The following is a 22,815-nucleotide window of genomic DNA, read 5'->3' as shown; positions in this document are numbered from 1 at the left end:
TTCCTCCTGAACTCATTTTGGGGCTCCCCTCCTTTGGGACTTTGCCTTGGCTGTTTGTTCCACTTGATACGCTGGTTCTTTCCAGCCACATTCTACTCATCCTTTCACAGACCAGAACAGACTAGAACAAATCCTACGTATTCTGAGGCCACCTCAGCTCCAAGGACAGTAGTTCTCAAACTGTAGTGGAAGCCAAAATTAGGTACAGAGATTATAAATATGTAGATCCCCCTGCTCTAAAACTGGAGATTCTGATTTCACAAGTCTGGGGTGGAGCCTAGACGAAACCTCTTTCAGAAGGTGCTCAGGTGATGCTGAGCTGTGTGGCTTCTATGACCCTTACTTTGAGAAAATGACACATTGTCCGGGTATCACTGGATGGCCAGGCTTGATTTCTAAGATAGGGAGTCTCCCCTACTTGTACATAAGTGTGAAGTCTGGTGGACACACCCTGAGGGCAGGGCCAGCTTCCCTTCTGGGGGTCCTTCACACAGTCTAGCCTTGCACATAGTAGGTCCTTAGTCAGGGCCCATGATCTAGAACCACAGATCAACCGTCTCATTGAACATGTTCTTTCTAAAAGGCATCCTTTTCCCAATGGATAGATGTATTTTAGGGATACTGGAGTCTGGCTTTTGAAAATGCTTTGTAGATGGACAAGTGTTAAACATATATAAGCAACTATTTTTTTTAAAAAGACAGTCACTACTAGAGTCATGAAACCTATTGAGTCTAGTGGTTAATATATAGATGACAGGTTTATTTAGTATAAAATCATCATTACACGTGTACTAGGTCATTTTTCTTTGCACACAAATATCAGATTTATTTCCTTGATATCAACATCAAGTGTTGGCCAAATATTTATACATATTAGGTTGCTGTTTGAGCCAACTTATCTGTAGAGATATTTGGGCCCAGGAAATTTCTAGGGCTCCAGGGAAAATTAATGGAAATAGTTACTGAGAATTTCAGGGAGGCATTTGGTAGAGTGAGCCTTAAGTTTTTACCATTCTATGATTAGATAAACTAGATGACTTGTTTTACAGTGTGGTTTACAGTCCGGAAAGGACACTGGTCTTGGGAGTGAGGCACCCTGGGTACTAGTCTTAGTTCTACCGTTAACTTTCCCCATCTGTTCCATAGAAGTTGGGGCAGGTCATCTTTAAGCCTAGCTGGAAATGCCTGATTCTTTATATGAAAATACATCATTCAAATAACAATGTCAATGTGAGAAAGAGGAAGAAAGAAAGAAAAGGGAGTATTTCAAAGTTAGGGGAAGAAATACCCAGAACAAGTCATACCGTATTTCCCTGAAAATAAGACCGGGGCTGATATTAATTTTTGCTCCAAAAGATGCATTAGGGCTTATTTTCAGGGGATGTCTTATTTTTTCATATATAGCAATCTACATTTATGCATGAACAACAATCTACATTTATTCATTTATTCACGTACGAAAATCTACGCTTATTCAAATACAGTCATGTCATCTTCTTCTGGAACATCGTCATAACTCTCCAAACCCTGAATTCCAGCTTTAATTTCTTGTGAGTCCATTTCCCGTAGAACAACTGGCCCCAATCTCTCATGTCCAGCAAGAGAGCTCTCCTTAAATGAGCACTTCTTGTCCATGTAGGCTGCTCATAGTGCCTTGGTGACACAGCTGTCAATGATTTTATCCCATGAATTCTTCACCCAAGTCACGACCTCTTGCAGGCTAGGCTTCCCAGAGTTTGCACGCTGATTTCTCTCCATTCCATTTTCAATGTAGTCATTGATTTCCATGCGCAAATTGTCCTTGAAGGGCTTGTTTATTGCAATGTCAAGAGTCTGGAGATAGGCAGTCATTCCTGCTGGAATCATTATTTGATCTATTCTTCTCTCTGTGAGGAAGTTCTTCATGTCTTTAGCGTGGCGAGTGCTGGCTGAATCCCAGACTAACAGACCTCTTTGGCCACCTCGCAAAACAAGTGGCAGCATTAAATTGACCCTCTTCCTTATAACTGCTTGTGACCACCAGCCTTTTTCAGTTTCAAGACCATACATGCCTGAAACACATTCAACCTTATCTTTCTTACCTTTAGTGATGATTAGAGGTGGGGCTTTCTTTCCATCCAGACGAATTGCCAAAATACAGGTAACACGTGCACTTTCGTAACCAGTGGAGGGAATGTAGATTGACGAGGCACCCCTCTGATCAATTGTCGTTTGAAATCCTTGGCCCATAAACACTGCAGTTTCATCCATAGCTATCATGTTGGAGAGTTGGAATTTAGAAAAGTCGATGCCATCCCCAAAGGGCTTGAATGCAAGTGCACGTTTAATAACTTCAGTATCTTCCAGCTTGAACAGTGTTGTCGATCTTAGAGACAGTTCATATCGCTGAAGGAAGCCATCCATCCAGTGTTGTGATGTTTTGAATTCTTTTGCGGATATTTCTAACTGGGGTGCCATTGCAAGGGCAAATGCTTGAATATCTGCCCTGTTCACAGCCAAAGCCTTTGCTCTCCTGTCAGCAATCCATTCACAGATGATGTCTTCCAGCTCAGGAAACAATGGTTGCTGACCTGATCCACACTTGGGCTTCTTAGCATTTCCCTCATCCGCCTGTTGACTGAGGTTATCATACTCTGCTCACCATTTTCAGACCATTCGGAGATCCAACTTCTCCTCTTTGCAGAAAGCCGTAAGATTCTTGCCCCGGGAGTCCTCCATGATTCCTGTCTTGTACTCGATGGAATAGCTCTTTCTTTTTGCACGCATCTTGTCTGGGGGTCAAAATATTATTCTCTTTGAATCTACCATTAAATCAAGTGTTAATTGAAGACTTATGAAACAGGAGTGGCAACAAAAATGATGACAGTTAAGAATGATGGTCCACACAAAAGCGACGAAAAATTGCAGGCACCGAAATTCAGAAAATGTTTCTTCTTTTCACACGAGTGCATTAAGTACGTCCATTACAACACATGACGTATTGAATTATGAAGATTCGTATTAGACACAACCACGTTCATTTGTTATCAAGTGAGCATGTTATTCGTGTGTTGTGTCTGTACTCCTATTGGTCGTTCGGCAATAAGTCTCAAGTTCATCTGTTTACATAGGTGTTTACCTCTCATCCAAAGGCGATCACTTGAGTATTTACAAATACTTAATTATAATTTATATGTCATTAATTTAAGTATTAATGTCAATAATATTTATTTATATTTAATTATATATTAATGTTATTATTTTATAATTAAATATGTCTGTTGTGTGTTGCAATGGACGTACTAAATGCGTCCGTCTGCCTGACGATCTTAATGGGGGTTTATTTTTGGGGTAGGGCTTGTATAACAAGCATCCTGAAAAGTCATGCTAGGTCTTATTTTTGGGGAAATACGGTAGCATGTATAATGTATTGAATATTCTCTCACAGGAAACAGGGAAATGTATAAAGTCAGCTGTGACCAGATTTTCGGATGGTCTTCCAGATACAAAACCAGCAAAACACGAGGCAGGGCAAAGCTAGATGCAATTTGACCTGACAGATGGGCACAGCAGGGAACTGGGCTGCTGACAGGCAGAGCTAAAGAGCCCTCTGGGCAGTGGTATGCAGAAAATGCATATGTTCTCACAGCCTCACCCCAGTGCCTCAAACGCCAAGCTGTGCTCACAGCCTGTTGATTCTGAGCAGACTGTCAGGAAAATCTCGTCTTCAGGAATGGGAAGGCGGCATGAGTGGCAGGGAAGATTGGAAGCATACTTGGGGTGTTTGTTCTTGGATCTCTCCTATCATCTTCAGCTCCCACACATCTTAATTAAACTGTCGATGGAGGATTAAGTGTCTCTGGGTTGGGGCTGCCAAGAAGCCCTGGGCCGCCATGGGGACCAGAAGCCAGATTTTTCAGAAATTATGGTAGAATTCTTGTCTCACTATTCTCTCCGTCTGCCTTATGGGGGGGACGGTAGGTAATCTTGTCTCCCCACCCACCAAAGTCCTGACTCTTAAAGAAACAAGGCCAAAGGAAACAAAGGGTTGAATAAGATTTAAAGTTCTAGTGCTGAACTTATTCTCAAGGTCAGAGTCACAGAGACGGAAGGGCTCATGGGACATATCTTGTCAGTGCTCTTTGTACAGGTAAACAAACTGAGGCCCACAGTGTGACAGTGAATGATCCAGTGTCACATGGCTTGTTAGTGGCAGAGCCTGGGGTAAAACCCTGGTCTCCAGATTGCACACCTAGTTTCCACTGCAACCAGCTTCCACCCTCATTTTAGGCTTTATATATCTTACTAGCTGTGGGACCTCTCTGAGTAAGCCTCAGCGCTCCTCTCCTGACAACTGTGATAACAGTACCCACTGCACAATGTTGTCATGCAGATTATGAGAACAGAGGTAAAATGAATAACCCAGTGCCCGGCACGTGGTAAAATAAGACCGGGTCTCATATTAATGTTTGCTCCAAAAGACGCATTAGGGCTTATGTTCAGGGGATGTCATCCTGAAAAATCATGCGAGGGTTTATTTTTCCGGTTAGGTCGTATTTTCGGGGAAACATGGTAGGTGTTGTATAAGTGATGCAATGACTACTTATTTTTTAGGTTTTACTTTAGAGTAGAAGTGCCCAGTACCAGTTCCATTACTACATATGTGACAAACACTGATATCAATCAAGGAGTTATTTCACACTGAGCCCAGATGTAAAATCCTCCACAACATGGAACTCTAGGCAACCACTACTGGTCAATCAGTTAGCACATGAAACCATAACTTATTTGCCACCAGCATAGTAGGCCTGGTTAGGGCACAGAGCTTGTAGACTATGAACTGCCTTGGTTCTAGATTCCTAACTTTTCCTGTGGACAAGAGGTAGAAATATGTCAACTGACATGGTTATTAACAGAGAACTTTGAAGTCTTAAGTCCCAGATGTGCCTCTAATTAGCTTGGGTATGCTCATTTGCTTTTCTTGGCCTCAGTTTCCCCAAATACAAAAGGGAGGTTTGGATTAGATCTGTCCACAGACCCATTTGGTAACCTGCGTGATCTTTTTCAAAACCTGGATCAGCTAATGACACCACCCCATTAGGAGAGTGTGGCTCAGAGGCCAGGATCATTGGGTTGGAGGGAGGAAACTCGGATTTTGTATCCATCCTTGACATTTGCATCATGAATTGCTTGAATCTCAATTTCTTATCCACGAAGTGGACACCATATCTCTGTTCTGCCTTAGGCCACAGGTGACACGTAAATTAGACTATGGATGTGAAAGTGCTTTGGGGACTGTGACATGCTAATATATTAAGGACAATAGTGTGGGTATATGTTGGGTAAGTGAATCGAGTGATCCCCTAACTTCCTCAGCAGGGCCTGAGACATAGGGCTGACTATGGACAAATATCAGGCCTCTCTTTCAGACTTTGGTTGCAGGCTAAAACTGTCAGAGAATAGTCATGAGATTACAAGAGCTTTTTCTACTTACTGGTTGGGTAGGCTTAAGCAAGTCACGTCTCTCTCTCTAAAATGACAGACTCTGACCAAGTAACTTCTAAGTTACCTTCTTGCTCCAATAGCGGATGATTTTAGCCTTGGAGTCTGGATCAGACCTGGTTAAGGCTTTGGGCCCTTTCCTGCCTGATGTACCGACACAGAGCCCATGATCAAGAAACTGACACAGCTTCCTGTTGGTTCTCTCAGGGCCTGGGGTTTGCTCCAGGAAATTGCAGTGAGAGCCCAGTGGGAGCCCTACTCTCTTGCCTGAGGCAGTGCCGAGGCTTACCTTCCATTTTCCTTCTGCTACTTATAAGCTGGGTGACCTTGGGCAATTACTTTTACTCTCTGAGCCTCATCTATAAAATGGGGATAACAAATCCCTAATTCACCACTAAGGAGAGGATTAAATGAGGTAATTCATATGGGATGTGCTTAGTACGGGACCAGATTCACAGTAAGCGTTAAGTAAGTGGTAATAACTGCTTATTGTTTTTATTTGATCAATAAGTGGTAGCTCCACGTGCTGTTTGTTCAACTTCCAGGATGAACACATACGCAGTCCAGGGAACTGAAGGGGTTCTTGCTTTCTGGCATTTATTGAAGTTGTTCTTTTTGCCTAGAATATAATTAGCCTACCCAGGTCTGATCTGGTTTCACGATGTTTAGAAATGTTACAGGTCTATCTTTTGTGCCTGCAATCCCTACCCAGCCGCCCTCACTGCCTATAATATCATGCTCTTTAACGAGAAGGATATTTTCATGCAGTAATGGGTCCCTTTTGCGGAAGTGCCTTGGGACCAGAGAGGTCCCTTCACGATGGCGCCCAAATGTCTGTCCCTCTCTGAAGCCCTAATGGTAAATGAAGACTCCATTCACTGTTCTTTGTTTCCCTTGTATTTTCGATGCCTCATCTCTTTTAATTTCATAATGACTCTTTGAGAAAGACATTTTTCTCCTCATTTTACAGATGAGGAAATGGTGTCAGAGAGGCTAAGTGCCATAGAAAAGTAAAGGATGGAGCCAGGTTCGGGACCTAGGTCTGGCTGATGCTAAGTTGTATGCTCCTAAGCTCTCGGCTCTTCTTTCTTCACTCACTGCCTCCAGCCACATGACATCTCCACCATCTCCACTCCCACATCCCATTTTTCCCTCTCTCCTGCCAGTGTTTAATGGACCACCTATTCCAGTAATTGTTTCCCATATACCATCTCCTATTGAGCAAGTCTCCGAGGAGGAGACACAAAGGACATCAGGTTGGGACCTTGTCCCTATGCTGTTCCTAATCACTTACAAGACTGTAAGGTCCTGGGGGTATGAGGAGGGAGGGAATCGAATGTCATGTCCTTTGTAGCCCTCAGGGAACACGGCACAGACTGGCCCGTGGAAGGGGGCTGAGGCAGTGCAAGACCTTTGAAGTCCCCGTAAATAAAGGAATGTAAATTTCTCAGGGATCTGTAGTAAGTTGAGAAAGGTTCTCAGTTTCCCTGACTTGCCCTCAGTGCCTATGATGTCTTGCTCTTTAATGAAAAGGGTACTTGAATGACAATAGTGGTCCCCTTTTGTGAACGTGCCTTGGAACAAGGGATAGCCCTACCCTGAAGAACTCCTTAGTGGATCCTGCTTCCAGCGTCCCATATGCGATTTCCGTCTGCTTCGCTAGGTCCTCGGCACTCTCGATGGGTGACACCATCCTCTCCACGGTCAGGAAGGCAGCCAGGTTGGCTGTGTAGGAGGAGATGATGATTAAGGTGAAGAACCACCAGACGCCACCAACAATGCGTCCGGACAGAGACCTGAAGGCCAGAGGGAAGAGGTGTCAGAAGCACAGACGTCAATTCCAGGAGGCAGTGAGGAGGGCTGAGGGCTACCCTGAGCCCTGTCAGCAGAGCTGGCAAGCCCGATTGCACCCTTCTCCTCTGTCAGCAAGACGGGAGAATTCAGTGTCAGAGATTCTCCTCTGCAGTTCTTTCCTTATCGTGAATAAGGACCTGTGGGGTTGCTGTCCTTCAGGGGTGATAAAGCCCTACAGGCACATATTCACACTCACTTTCACACACACACACACACGCCAGCAAAGGCACAGATATGTCAGCACTTGCCCCCACTCACAAACACATGGAAACCCCCTGTTCAATGCAGTTACATATACACCACACGTTTGTGCCTACATATATGAATGCAAATGCATGTATACTCCTAATGCACATATTTGATCACGTTCAGAGATGTTTTCAGACTGCCTTCTCCTTTCGGCCAAGGCTGCCGAAATGACGGACTAGGAAAAGGGAAGCGAGGACATACTGGAAACAAAGGAGAACAACAGCACTGCAGCCACTTTGGGGAATGTCACCACAGTGTGCAGCCACAGTTCTCCCCACTATCACCGAAAAAGAGAATGTGGCGGAAATAAAAGACAAAGGATATTTTGTTCTGAATCAAATGGCAAATATGACAATGATACATGAAGTGGGAAATTTATCCTTAACCTTCTTAAGAGTCCTATTCTCCACTCATATGCCCAAAACCATGAAGAGAAACATGACCAGTCAAGAGTTCCACTGTGATCTTTTGGATTTGGTAGCAAGATTTCCAAAAGATATTACACATGATTTTGATGTCGTATGGGGTGGTTTATCTGGTGGACAGAGAGGACATCAAATTATATTAAATCCTATAGTGATAAAGTTATTTGCGTTCCCTTTCTCTTTCCATCCTGCTCAATTGATTAAAGAAGTGCCATCCTGGAGCTGCTGTACTTTTAAGCCCTTTCCAACCTGTGATCTGACAGCTTCTAGCTCAGAGCCTTCAATATCACAACAACCAGAGAAATCACCAACGCAACCCAGGACTTTTACAGATAAACTCCAGCGTCCCAAAGCACAGGGCCTGCAGGCTTGCTTGCTCGTTCTACACTGTTTCAAAACCTTGTTTGACCCTCTCTGTATTATTCCCATGTTCCTGTGTGCTGCACTTTGTTTCAGTTTCTTGGAGACTTCCTCTCCACTTTAGGCACATAGTACTCCAAGAAATCCCACAAATACTCATTATTACTTGCTATATGGACAATAATGTTCCCAGACGCTTCACACGAAGAGGGAAGTAAGAGGAGACTTGTTCAAAGGAATGAGACCAGGAGAGTGGAGGAAAGCTATGTCCTATGAGGACGAGCTCAGGAAGTGGGGACATTTGATTAGGAGAAAAGACTGGAAGAGATGTGTTCAGTGAAGGAGAGGTGTGTTCACTGATGTGAGCCGTGTACCACGTGACCCGATTTAGGCGCATTTGGCAGAAGTTCCGGGAAACAGTAAATACGAGGAAGATGATTTGATGGGCAGGGTAGTGCACCAATGGCTGTCCTGGGGGGAGAGTGATTCCCCCATTTCTGAAGATGTTCAAGTGGTAAGCCACTCACAGCGATGTTGCGCTTGGTGCCGACTCTTGGTCCTCCAGGGTACCAAGTGCTGGGGACCCAAATCTAAGTAAGACAGAGGAGGAGTCAGGCATCGCGAGGGGCCGGAGACCAGCCACTTCCTCTCACTCCTGCCAACTCCGAGATGCTATGATTTGAAACCACAGGTGGAACAGGATGCACGGCTCCCACGGGATAATCAAGCACAGTGAAACACAGAGGCAGCGTCACTGCTCTGACTCCCCAAGATTAGGGCGTAGTTGGACACAAAAATCACATCAGCCTTTGACTATCCATTCCAGTGCTCTTTTCACCTTAGCATGTGGCAAATGCAAGTGTGCAGGCCCGTGTGAAGCTGCTGCTCCTCTCCCCCCAATTCTGGATGACCACAATGGGGTCTGACCTGGACTGGGTGTCTCTCTTCCCATGCCTCTGCCTGGGGAGTCAGTTCTCCACGAGGCTGCCTGACTGATCTTTTTAAAAACATTAATTGTGTCATGTTGCTCCCCTGCTTAAAACCCATCAAAGCCCTCCTCTTACACATGGAATAAAATCCTAACCCCTTGGTGACTCCTAAGGCCCTGTGTGGTCTGGCCCTGGCTTGCTGTCCAGTGTCATCCCATAATATGCTTTCTGTTCTCTGGTTACGGATGGCTTTGTCTGGTCCTTCAAACTCAAAAGGCTCCCCCGCTTTCCACATGCTGCTGTTTCCCCCGATCGATGCGTCGGTCCTGTTCATCTGTCATACCTCATCCTAGCCGTCAGTTTTTTACCATCCAAATGCTAAGACTCTCAGAGCCCCATGCGGCTCACATTGCAGGTGAAATCTGACATCTCTTTGTGTGATTGTTTGACTGTCTGCTGTTCCCCTAGACCATAAACTCCATGAGAGTAAAGGAACCTTCTAGTTCTTTTGGGCAGTGTTATATCTCCAGCATGGAGCGCACAGTAGGCCTCAATAATAAGTGAATGAACAAATGCTGCCACTTTTGTAGCCTGGTGGCTCTGCTCACATTGAATCCTAGAGACCAGGCATAGTTTTCAGGGTCAGAAGAATCCAAACCTGCTTGTGGCCCAGGATTTCTGGAGTGGTCGCCTTGAACCAATTGTTCAGGATGGCTACCTCCTCCTCCAATGTTACGGAACTGAGAGACCCAGCTGAGGCATCCCAAGTGGGAGACCCTCTAGTGAAGCTGAAGGGCCTCCCAGGAACGTTCTAGGCCTCCAGCTCCTCCTTCCCCGTTCTCCTTTAATTAAGATGCATCTGCTGGGTGTTGAGAGCCCTTACCCTGAATGTTATTCCCCACATCCCCACCTACTTAACGCAGAGACCCAAGGAAGAGTCTGTTGCTTAACAGCCAGCAAGTGTCATCTGTGGAATAACTAGAGGGCTGGGGGAAGGGACTCTTCAAAATGCGACACGATTCTAATGCGTCATTTGCATGTGGTCCACAGGACGGGAACTTGAATGTGAGGCAATCCCCCACCTTCAGTTCAGACCTGGTACAGGCAAAGCTGGGCCTCGATCAACTGCCTTTTCCCAGCTTCACACCAGAGGCAGGGAGCTGGAGTTACTAGAGGCCAAGGCTGAAGAGGAGCATTTGCTATTTCACTAACCAGCCCCACGACCTTGGCAAGTAGCCTGCCCAGCTGGGTCTCAGGATTCTTCCTCTATAAAATGGGTGAGACTAACTCAACTTCATGGTAAGAAGTCAGAACTTTCAGAACTAGAAAGACTCTTAGTCCATTCTTTTCCTTTAACTGATGCAAGCTATTGGAATTTAAATGGTACAGGGGAAAGCCCTCTGAAAAGGGCTATTGAAATCCGAGATATTATTTTTCTGATGATGATGATTCTCGCAGGGAGCCACAGGGCGAAGCAGTACTTTTCTTAGTAGAGAAAGGACAGCTGTGATCTGAACACCTTGGAGGCCTACCTAGTCACCTGAATTTTATTAGTCTCGTAACTTGGCATAGCCACTTCCCAAATTCCCTAGGTAATTGAGGAATCCCTTATGTGTCTCCAGAATTGGCCACAACTTAGGATGCTTGTTGGACGCATTACTTGAATTTCATGCATAGCCCTGTGGACGGAAAAGGAATGAATATCTGTATCTTGCAGATGAAAAAACTGCAGTTGAGAGACGTAAAGTAACTTGCCCAGGTTCATACAGTGAGGCAATGGCAGAGCCGGGACAAGCGACCAGGACTTGACACTTCCTGTTCATCCCTGTAGCCACTTCCTTTCTCACCAAATTCTGATTCATTTATAGATGGGCTTGGGCTTCTTCTACCCATGATGCCTCTGTGATGTTGGATCACAGACAATACTCACTTCTTGTAAAGCTCAGTGGATCCTTTGGGATCCCCAGAAAGCAGTCTCACTTCCAATGTCTTCAAAGAATTGGAAATCTATTTGTATTTGTTTTCTATAGCTGTATAACAAATCACCATGAACTTAGTGGCTTCTAACAATGCTCATTTATTATCTCACAGTTCTGTTAGGTCAGAAGTCTGGGTTAGGGGGTCTAGATTCTCTGTTCAGGGTCTCACCAGGTTGAAATCAAGGTGTTGGTTGGTGCTGTTCCCATCTGGAACTCAGAGTGCTCTCTCAAGATCACTGGTTGTTTGCAGAACTCATCTTGTGGTTGTGGGACTGAAGTCATCATTTCCTTGCTGGCTGTCAGCCAGGGGCTACTCTCAGCTTCTACGGGCTGCCTGAATTCTCCTGCAGCTTCAAACCAGCAATAGTGTGGCAAATTCCTCTCGTTCTTTGAATCTCTTTGACTTTTAGTAGCTGGAGAAAACTCTCTGCTTTTAAAGGGCTCATCGCTGGGCAGGCCCATCTCCATCAATCTTAATCTCTGTCAATTTTAAAGTCATCTGATTTGGGATTTTAATCACATCTGTAAATCTTCACAGCAGTACCTAGGTTAGTGTTTGAATAACCACAAGATGGGCTCTTTAGAATCCTTTGTACCATGCTATGTCTTCATTCATTTTACAAGCATTTCTCGTATGGCAGGCACTGCTGGGCATTTGGGAGATAAAAGTGATACACAACAGTCTCTCCCTTCCATGGAGAAGATGAGAAGTATAGCCTAGTGAGCAAAACATTAGCTTTGCAGTCAGACACGTGATTCTTTGTGCTCAGCACAGTGTTTGGCGCAGAGTAAGCACTCGGTAGAGCCATCGCCACCGTCTTATATAAATATCATCAATGGTAATTATAGTACTGTCTTAATTATGTGACAAGTAAGAAAGCAGCACTAAAGGAAAACAAAAGGGCTTGTTAGTTACTCTGTTGGCAGAGGTCAGGGAAAGTTACCAGAGAGGACAAACTTGTGCTAGGTTTTGAAGTATTAGAAGGGGATTATCACGCTGAACAGGTGCAGGGGTGGGAGAAGGCACAGCAGATAGACGTAAAAAGGAGGAGGTGGTGGGCTACCATTTTCTCTGTACACTTCCCAACATCTGCCAACAGAACACTTAAAACCTTTTTGTTTTCCCATCACACCCCAGTTATTCTGCTATTATAGTTCCAACCATGCTGCAAAACAACCATGATTTGTTCAAGATGTTACTATGATTATTACTTATGGTACTTAGTGATTGACCAAGATGATGATGGGTTGAACTAAAGCAGAACCCATAGGAATTGGAGGGGAAGGCTGACTAAAGAGACGACAAGATCAAATGGATAGGATTTGGTGATTCACGGGAGCAAGGGCTGTGAAGGGGAAAATGCTCCAACAACCGGTCATGCCTACTGGACGAAGACATTCTGACATGGGCTTGGGAGTTAGACGGTGACCGCAAGCTGTCTCTTCTTGCAAATGATGTTTTTTTCCTTTTGTTAACAAGATACTAAATGTGTCATTAAATGCATACTTGATGCTAGTGGAAGATCATGAGGATCTGATTGGATCATTCTCTGGGTTCTGATAGTTAGGCATTTCCTGCCCTGGTCACAGATTCACTCCTTTAAATGTGTATTTCTAATCTCACAGCTTTGACGTGTTGCTCTCAACCAGAGGTTAGCAAACTTTTTCTACAAAAGGCCAAGTAATAAGTATCTCATGCTTTACAGTCTCTGTTGTACGACTTCCCTCCCCTGTTGTACTATGAAACCAGCCACAGATGATATGCAAACACGTGCACACGGCTGTGGCCCAATAAAAGCGTAATTACAAAAACAGGTAGCAGGCTGGATTTGGCCTATGGGCCATAGTTAGCTGATTCCTGCCCTCAATGCTACTGTGCATCTCAGAGACCTTTGATTTAAGTTAACATGCAACAGTAGTCAAGAAATTTTTTTAAATCACCTATCTAGTTATTAGTATCTCCACACAAATGCCCAGATAAAATAATGCAGTGATTCATTTGATAGTTATTTTTGTCCTATCCTTAGGAAGAAAGTAGAGGGCACTGGTCAAGAGAATGGGCGTGTGGCTCAGACAAAACAGGACGGGCATGTCACTAAGTCTGCTTGTGCTTGTTTCTTTACAAAATGCAGTAACAGTACTCATTTCCAAGGTATTCCCAAGAACGCAAAAAGATAATGCAAATAAAGCATGTAGCAGAGTGCCTGGCACAGCGTGAGCATTTCAGGATGGGGTATGCAGACAGTGTGAGAATCAGTGATCTGGGTGGAGGTGGGAGAGCAGGTGCTGTGGCCGGACGTCTCAGGAAAGCAGATACTCAGAGCTGGTGTAGGGAGTGGAAAGTTATTAAACAGCACTCAACTTTTGATCCCATCAACCTCCTCTCCAGGACATCTCTGACAAGGAAGTGGGTATGGACATTCTTCTTTACTTCAAAAGCATGTCTCGTTATCCCCAAGAGGAGGAGGATGGAAGGGATGCCTCCTGTGTGCCTTCATTCAGCTGAGCTCCAGGGGTCACTGAACTCAAGTTATTCTCTTTATCATCTGCTTCAAATAGCTATTTCTAAAAAGGAATGGAAACGGGCAGGAAGGCAGCTACTCAGATGGCCTGCCTCTAAATTACTGGGAGAAAAAAAATTCATCTTGACTAATTACTGAGCTGAGCTATGTTCAGAGAGAGGCTCATTTGGTATCGGGCATCGAGGTTCCTAGATCAGGGTAAACAGCTCTGGCCAAATGCAACAATTCCACTGATGAGGCCACTTCATCCAAGATGCTGCGTCTCGATGGCAAATCATCTCATTTGTCACCAGCTGCAAATCACTCGGCACTTCTCTGGCAGAGCTGGCGTGATTCATGTTAATTGCCCAGCTGCCGGTCACTGTGTTCCAGCACTGTGGCAGGGGGAGGGCCCTGGACTCTTGTGACCAGTGCCCAGGGTGGGGATCTGGGGGCTGGACAACAAGCGCTAAGGAAAGCCCAGTACGTTGTAAGCTCGTGTACTGTTCTAGCATTTGCAGAGCTATGTTTTAAAGAGGCATGGTCTCCTATTTCTGTTTTCCCCCCCATTTAGACAGGAATGGAGTGTGGGCCCAATTTGCAAAAGAATGGATGTAAACCAATTCACTTATATTTTAAAATTTAGTACTTTGCTTCACCCTCTACGCCTTGGATTCCACACCTGAAAATGGAGATAATGAATTTCATCTCATGAATTGTGAGAATTCAATGAGTAAGTCATGTCTTGTACTTGGCACAGAAACAGTAGGACTCACGATGTCACCTGTGATGGTGATGATGATGGTGATGATGATGATTTCTTTTGGAAACACTCCTCTTAACTGCTAGGTCCCCACACTCTCCTTGGTCTCCTCCTGCCTTGCTGGTCGGTCCTTCTTAGTCTCCGTTGCTAGTTCTTCCTTTCTGCTTAATCTCAAGCTCTTTTGCCCAGAACGCGGGCCTCATTCCTCTTCCCAGCTACAGGCCCAACATGATCTCCTCCAGCCCCACAACCGTTACAGGTAGATGCTGGTAATGCCTCAATTTAAATCTCAATCCCTCTCCTGAACTATTAACACGTGTATCTATCCATTTCACACCTCAGACATGAAATATTCAAAACAAAATTCTTCATGAACTCCCACCAAAGAGCCCAAAATAAATGCAATGTAACGTGTGCTCCATTGTCCCCCTCTCAGAAAATGGCACCACTGTCCATCTCGCTATTCAAGCCAAACACCAGGGAGACGTTTCTGACTTGTCTCTTTCCCTCACCCTCACGCCCAGCTCATCAAATCCTACCATCCCTATGGTTCTGAATAACATTCTAGATACTAGATATTAGTATCACATTTCCTGGCTTCTTCTTTTTTCCTTGTATAGCCCCTGTCTACACAATAGCCAGAGGGATTTTTTTTTTTTAAATTAAAGTTTATTGGCGTGACAATTGTTACTAAAGTTATATTGGTTTCGGGCATACAATGCTGTAATACATCATCTATATATCACATTGTGGGTTCACCACCCAGAGTCAGTTCTCCTTTCATCACCATATATTTGATCCCATTTACCCTCATATCTACCACCTCTATCCTCTACCCTCTGGTAACCAATAAACTATTGTCTGTGTCTATGAGTTTTCATTTCTTCATTTGTTTGTCTTGTTCCTTTGTTGTTTTCAGTTTTATATACCACATATCAATGAAATCATATGGTTCTTGACTTTTTCTGTCTGACTTATTTCGTTTAGCATTGTCATCTCAAGATCCATCCAGGTTGTCACAAATGGCACTATTTCATTTTTTAAAACTGTAAATAGGATCATGTTGTTCTCCACCCCACCTAAAATCTGTCACAATTAGAAAATAAATCCAAGTGCCCTGCCAAGGTCAACCTGATCCGGACCACCTCTGTTCTCATCCTGTGCCACCTGTCCTGCTCTGGCTGTGTTCCAGTCTCGTTGGCCTTCTTGCAACACACCACATTCTTTCCCACATCCAGACATGTGTTGTTCCGTCTGCCTGGAACTCACCTCTCTGAAATTGTCCCAAACTTGCCTCTGTCTACCCTTCATGTCATATTCAAACATTACCTCCTCACATACACCACTCTAAGTATTGTCTCTGTCACCTGTATCTCTCTCCTCTTGTTCCTTTTCTTCATAGCACTTATCAAAGTCGAAAGTGATCTTTATGTAATTATGTATTTATTGATTGTTTGGTCTATTCATTGATCATCTGTCTCCCTCCACTAAAGTGTAAGTTCCGTGAGGGCAGGGGTCTTATCTGTGTCATTCTGCTGCAGGGATACTTCTATGTTCCTGGTACCTAGCATGTTGCCTGGCACATAGTAGGTACTCAATGAACATACACTGAAGAAATGAGTGATTGAGGACTGAATACACACACATACACACACACACACACACACACACACACACCGGGGGTGCCAAAAAAAAGCATATACATATTTTAAGAGATGTTAACACTTTGGTCAGTGTTGCTCAAGCAGCAGTTCACCATAATCAGAAGTGTCTGGACGCTGATGGTAACCACTTTGAGCACCTCTTGTAATTGCAGAAGTCAAACGTGACTTGTATTCCTCTTTTGTTATCGATACATATTAATACAGTTTTTTTTCCTTTCTTAAAATGGCATCCTGCCAAAAAAAGTGTACACATTTTAAGAAAGGAAAGCTGTATTAAAATTGTAATACTCAATATATACCGATAACTAAAGATATTCACGTTTGACTTCTGCAATTACAAAGGTGCTCAAAGTGGTTACCATGAGGGTCCAGACACTTCTGATTACAGCAAACTACTGCTTGGGCAACATTGACCAAAGTGTCCACTTGTATACATTTTTTGGGCATCTATATCTATATCATCTATATCTCAAGCCTGATAAGAAATACCTATGAAGTTTCCTTCAAGGAAACCAATTGAATCGAATGAATGTGACCCTCACAGAAGCAACTCTGATACTTGGCTGTGACCAGCATGAGCAATCACTGATTAAGTGCTAAAGAAGTGCAGAGGTGGGAAAAGCCATGCCCACCTAGGAAAAATCTGAAAAGGTGGCATGGAAGAGGAGCCGTTTAACTGGAATATGCAGGGCAGGCAGACTTGGAACATTCTGAAATAGAAAGAAAGGACTTTCCTGGAGCAGGAGCAGCCTGTGCGATGATGTGGAGGTGAGACAAGGGTATAAACGAGTGAGAAATTCACTTTGCCCAAAACTTATTAACCACCTAGCTAGCAGCTGCTATCTCTGAGAACCTGCTTGGAGCTGGAAACTGCAGAAGGTACTTCACATCCATTTATCTAATCCCCATCACTCTCTTCAGGCCAGGTAGGCATATCCCCTTTTGATAAGGAAGGAAACCAAGGTTCAGACAGATGAAATAAATAAGGTCACAAAACAAGTGACAGAGCTTGAATGTGAACCCTGATTCATCGAATCCCAATGGGATGATTTCACTGTGCTGAAAGTGGGTCCAGTTTGGACCAGGGCCACCACCCTCATCTCTCAAGCTTTGCCTTCTCAGGTCCCCGGCACCACTTATCCACAGTTCCTAGACACAAAGGAATAATACTTGGCACCACATTCGTGTTAAAAAACAGGACTTCCTCCATATGTATTTTTGGGTTTAAGTTCTTAGAAGAAGCCACTCTCTTTTTATAGCTAGCTGCCTACTGGCCAGCCCATAATACCAAAACATATGCTTATGCAGCATCCAAAGTCCTTCCTAGAGCTGCTACAATTCTCTGATCCACCAGCTGGTTTCAGAAGTGGGCGGGCTCCAAGGGCTGGGGTCCCTGCCTCCATAGGCCAGGTGAGGGCCTGGGTTGTCATCTGTGGTCCAGCATATCTGGAAATGGAAGTCCGTAGAGTTGGAGGCATATTTAAATGTAGAATGTGTGGGCTTTTAAAAAAGAGACCCTGACCCATCAGCAAATGGCAGATAAAATAACCACGCCTGCTTTAATTAAGCACAAAGCACACACTAAAAGGACAGTTTTACTGAAAATAACCCGTTGAAAGTCCTCCATTTGCCAGATATTTTTTCACTCTACCCAGTTCCCCGTATGCTTAACCACTCCCTCCTACATAGTCCCAAATCAAGCTAGCAGGGCAGCCCAGAGACCATCTCTCTTCTTCACCTCACCCAACCCAACCCCTTCCTCTCCAGTCATTTCATCAAAGAGACACTCAGCTCTTTCTGAGACACTGAAGGGAATTACTAAGTAAGAAATCAAAAGTTGTACAGACTCTGCTACAGTTGCCCCCGCTGTTTATTAACTGTGTGATTTGGGGCATGTGGTTTCACATCTCTGAGCTTCCATTACATCCATGAAATGGGGATAAAAACAGGAAAAACCTAAAACCACTGTTGTGAGGATGAGCTGTACTATGCTTAGCAGGGTGCCTGGAATAGAGGAAATGCCTGGTAGAAGCAGCTACTACTGTTCAGAAATGTGTGGCATATATACACAATGGAATACTATTTGGCAGTAAGAAAAGATGATATAGGAACATTTGTGACAACATAGATGGATCTTGAGAGTGTAATGCTGAGCGAAATAAGTCAGACAGAAAAAGCAGAGAACCATGTGATTTCACTGATATGTGGTATATAAACCAAAAACAACAAAAGAACAAGACAAACAAATGAGAAACAGAAACTCATAGACACAGACAATAGTTTAGTGGTTACCAGAGGGTAAGGGGGGTGGGGGGTGGGAGATGAGGGTAAGGGGGATCGAATATATGGTGATGGAAGGAGAACTGACTCTGGGTAGTGAACACACAATGGGATTTATAGATGATGTAATACAGAATTGTACACCTGAAATCTATGTAATTTTACTAACAATTGTCACCCCAATAAATTTAAAAAAAATAAAAAATAAATAAAATCAAAATTTATTCAATCATGAAAAAAAAAAAGAAATTAAAGAGGACAGGGAAAGAAGCTTTCAGTATGCTAAGTAAAAAAAGCAGGTTATAGAACAGACTATACTACATGGCCCCCTTTGAAAACTCAAGTCTGGCAGACGATAATCTGGACGTATATAAACTATTACGGAAGCCAGTTATCTAGGTGGCTGGATTATGGGCTTTTGCTACCATCTTCTATTTTTTTGATTTTCTAAATGAATACCTATATTTATAATACATAGAAAACCTAGAGCATAGTGGTGAAAATTATGGACTGTAGGACCGCCCAACCTGGGTTCAAATCCCAGTGTCTTCTCTCAGTGGCTGTGTAACCTTGGGAAAGTGGCCCAGTCCCTCTGAGTTTCAGGTCACTCATCTGTAAAATGGAGAGAATAGCAATACCGCTTCATGTCAGCCATTAAGTATTGTTGTTGTTCTTTCATCACTAACTTGGTGGGTGACAAAGAGTTAGGAAGAGGGAAGGAAGGGACTGATATAGGCGGGGAAGTGAAGGAAAGTCTCTCTGAGGTGGGTGATACTTAAGCTGAGAGCTGAAGGTTGAGAACGATGTAAATGTGTGAAGAACGTGGAGGAACAACATTCTAGACAGAGGAAACAGGAAGTGCAGAGGTTCTGGAGCAGGAAGTGGATTCCTGTGTTCAAGGTCATTGACATCCTAGGATGAGTCTGGAGAGTGAGGCAGGGACTAGATCAAGCAGCGGGTCTGGAGCCAAGGGCATGGACCCTGGCTCCAAGGCAACCTCCTCTGCGAAGCCTGCCTGGCAGCTGCTTCCTACACACTCCTCATTACTCTGCTCTCTTCTACTTTCCCATCAGCCCCACTCCTTGTTCTGCTCTTTTTCACTGTTATCACGACACTAAGTTATCGTTTATGGAATTTTAGATCTCTTTATAATTCCCTAGAACCTAATACAGTCTCTGTAGTTGCGAGTAAAGATGAAACTCTGTAAGTAGGCAATTTGTAATGCTTTTTCTTTTGTTTCTGAGCTATTTATACAGGAAAATATTTCTTAAGCTAACTAATAGCAAAAACACGATTGCATGAGGAATCACTTATTCTATGAAATAATGAAAGTGATTTCAAAAACTTTAAAAGCACCCTTTTAAAGAAATGGGCATCTCAGATATAGCCAGTACTTCTGGTCATAAAATCGTGTTCCTTCAGAATCTTTGCTATGCAAAGTGGTTGTCATAGAGAAAATTACTGCATAAAGTTAAAACAATAAAATTATCTTTTAAATATTGTAAAAGGCTGTTGCTCTCACAAGTTTAGGCAGAACAGTGAGGTCACATGTGGGTGTTGTTTTAAACTAGTGAGTCTGTGGTAACTAATGAACACAGCAATAGAAAACTAAAGCATGACTGGAAATCACTGTGTCATGTTCCTTTAAACCATTGCTTACGTCTACCACTTGAGCATGGCTGCAATAAATCCCTAACCCGTTGTTCTGTTCTAGCCTCGTCCTCCACGCTTCCCCTTTCTGTTCTCTGGATGAAGTCAGTAGTTATGAGTAAAAGCTGTGGTGTCAGGCTGCTTGGGATCAAAAGCCGTTCTGCCAAGCGCTAGGGGTGACTTTGGACAAGTTTCCTGACCGCACTAAGCTTCAGTTTCTTCACCCACAAAACGGGAGGTGGAGGGCAGAAAATTGCCTCCCCACCAAGGCATCCAAGCCTCAATCCCTAGAACTTGCGAATGCATTGCATTACGTGACAGAAGAGACTTTTCAGATAGACTTCAGGTTAGGGACCTTGAAACAGGGTGATTATCCAGGTGGACTAATATAATCACATTGGCCTTTGAAGGTGGAAGAGAGTTAGTCAAAGAGATGAGACAGAAGAAGAGCCAAGAGAGATTCAAAGTGTGAGGGATTTGGTCCTGCATTTCTGGCTTTGAAGATAGAGGAAGAGGGCCACGAACCAAGGCATGAGGAGGCTAGGAAGATCCCTTAGCTGAAAACCAGCAAGAAAACAAGGCCCTGAGTCCTATAACCACAGGAATTCAAATCTGCTAAGAACCTGAATGAGGAAGATAAGGAAATGGATTTTGCCCTAGAGCTCCCAGAAAAGAATACAGCCCTGTCACTACCTTTTAGGCCAATGAGACACATACTGAACTTTTGACCTACAGAACCATAAGATAATAAATTTGTGTTGTTTTAAGCTGCTAAGTTTTGTTATGGCAGCAATAGAAAACTAATACAGGGAATGCTATGAAGAAGAAATCCATGCAAGTCATACAAGACAGAGACTGGCATATAGTAAGTGCTTAATCCATGATATATTTTCTCACTACTATTTTTATTAGTCATTCACTACTCTGACCACACCCATCTTCCCTGTTCGTTCTATGTGCTTTCGATTGTGTGCACCTCTTAGGTTCTTTCTTCTTTATGCACGTCCTTAGATATATCCTTCCCAACTTCAAAATCCAGTTCAGATGACATCTCCAAGATTTTCCCAAGGGTTTCTGCAGGGCGCAGTCTCTTCCAATGCAACACTACTTTTGTCCCTTTGCGAGCTATTATATTTATTTAAATCCTAGTTTGTACGAAGGGTTTTCTCCCTTTATTAAATACTTTAAGCAAATCTTTGCTTAAAACAACCAAGTATATTTGTTACTCTATCCTTTGAACAAATTAAGTGTGCAATACAGCACTGTTAACTATAGCCGCAATGTTGTATCTAGAATTTATTCATCTTGCTTCACTGAAACTTTATGCCCATTGATCAGCAACTTCCCGTTTCCCCTTCCTCTTAGCCTCGGATAACTACTATTCCACTCTTTGATTCTATGTATTTGACTATTTCAGATACCTTCTATGGGTGGAATTATGCCACATTTGTTCTTCCGAGACTGCCTTATTTCACTTAGCATAATGTCTTGAAGATTCATCCATATTGTTTGCATATTGCAGAATTGCCTTCTTTCTGAAGACTAAACAATTTCCATTATGTGTATATGCCACATTTTCTGTATTTATTCTTCCATAGATATCCATCCATTTATGGTTGTCTAGGTTGTTCCATATCTTGGCTGTTGTGAACAGCGCTGCAATGAGCTTGGGGAGTGCTGTTATCTCCTCAAGATCCCAATTTCAATTCTTTTGGGTAAATATCCAAAAGTAGGATTGCTGGATTGCATGGTAGTTCTATTTTTAATTTTTTGAGGATCCTCCGTACTATTTTCTTTAGCGGCTGCACCATTTTGCATTCCCATAAACAGTGTTCCAATTTCTCTACATCCTCACCAACACTTGTTGTCTTTGCAGGTATATTTCTTGCTCATGCCACATGTACATGGCAGGTTGTTTGTGGGCTCTTTTCTCCTCACTCTCTCTTTGGGGTCAAGACTAACAAAGCAGCTGTCATTTGGAACATCCCCCGTTATGTACTGGCTCTTAAGGCTTCTTCCTAGTGACACATGTCACTTCTGTTCACATTTCATAGGCCAGATGGAATGAAATGACAGCATCTAGCACCAGTATGGAAAGGGATGAGCAATCCCACCCTGGGTGCAAGAGGAAGAGAGCTGAGTATATCTGGTAGCCGGCCTTCATGGCGACCACAGTTCTCACCCACAGCAATACCTTGGGAAGAAGTTCTTAACCGTAGTTCTCATTTCACAGATGAAGAGCTTGAGGCTCAGGACGGATAGTGATTGGTCACAGGTTTTATAAGTGATATGGTTGGAACTGGGACCCGACTGTCCTTCCATCCTTCTTTCAACCCTGCAGCAACTCCATCAAATCCTGTTATGTGCCAGACACTGTGTGGGGATGCAGCAGAAAACAAGCTTGCCTCAGTCCCAGCCCCCCTATTTATCGTCTGCTCCTGTGCCCCACGCCTGCCTCCCTTCTCTCTCCCAGCCTCATGGGCTGCCTGCTGGTACAGTTGTCCTTCTCTACCCTGCACAATAACTGGAGGGCAGGGGTAGGATCTTCAACTTTGACCCTGCACAGCAGCTAATGTACTAGGCACTTAACAAATGTTCCTTGGATTGAACACAAAATTGAAAATGAAATTCACTGTAGATGCCAAACATTTGTTCTCTGCTTATATCGTCCTGTCCCCCT

General features: G+C 43.7%; 1 protein-coding gene across 5 annotated transcripts in view; it reads right to left on the bottom strand.

Annotated features, from left to right (window-relative positions):
- GRIA1 (glutamate ionotropic receptor AMPA type subunit 1) overlaps positions 1–22,815 on the bottom strand; it is a 289,345-nt gene that overhangs the window by 40,175 nt on the left and 226,355 nt on the right. For all 5 annotated transcript variants that reach the window (XM_019750390.2, XM_019750391.2, XM_074313815.1 and 2 more), the window contains one exon: positions 7,079–7,277. In XM_019750390.2, the coding sequence (XP_019605949.1) occupies positions 7,079–7,277 (199 nt within the window). The remainder of the gene's footprint in view (positions 1–7,078; positions 7,278–22,815) is intronic.

The sequence above is a fragment of the Rhinolophus sinicus genome, linkage group LG10 (genome assembly GCF_036562045.2).
Source record: "Rhinolophus sinicus isolate RSC01 linkage group LG10, ASM3656204v1, whole genome shotgun sequence".
Lineage (NCBI taxonomy): Eukaryota > Metazoa > Chordata > Mammalia > Chiroptera > Rhinolophidae > Rhinolophus > Rhinolophus sinicus.
Note: the sequence above shows the minus strand (reverse complement) of the source record. Positions and strands in the feature narration are given on the sequence as shown.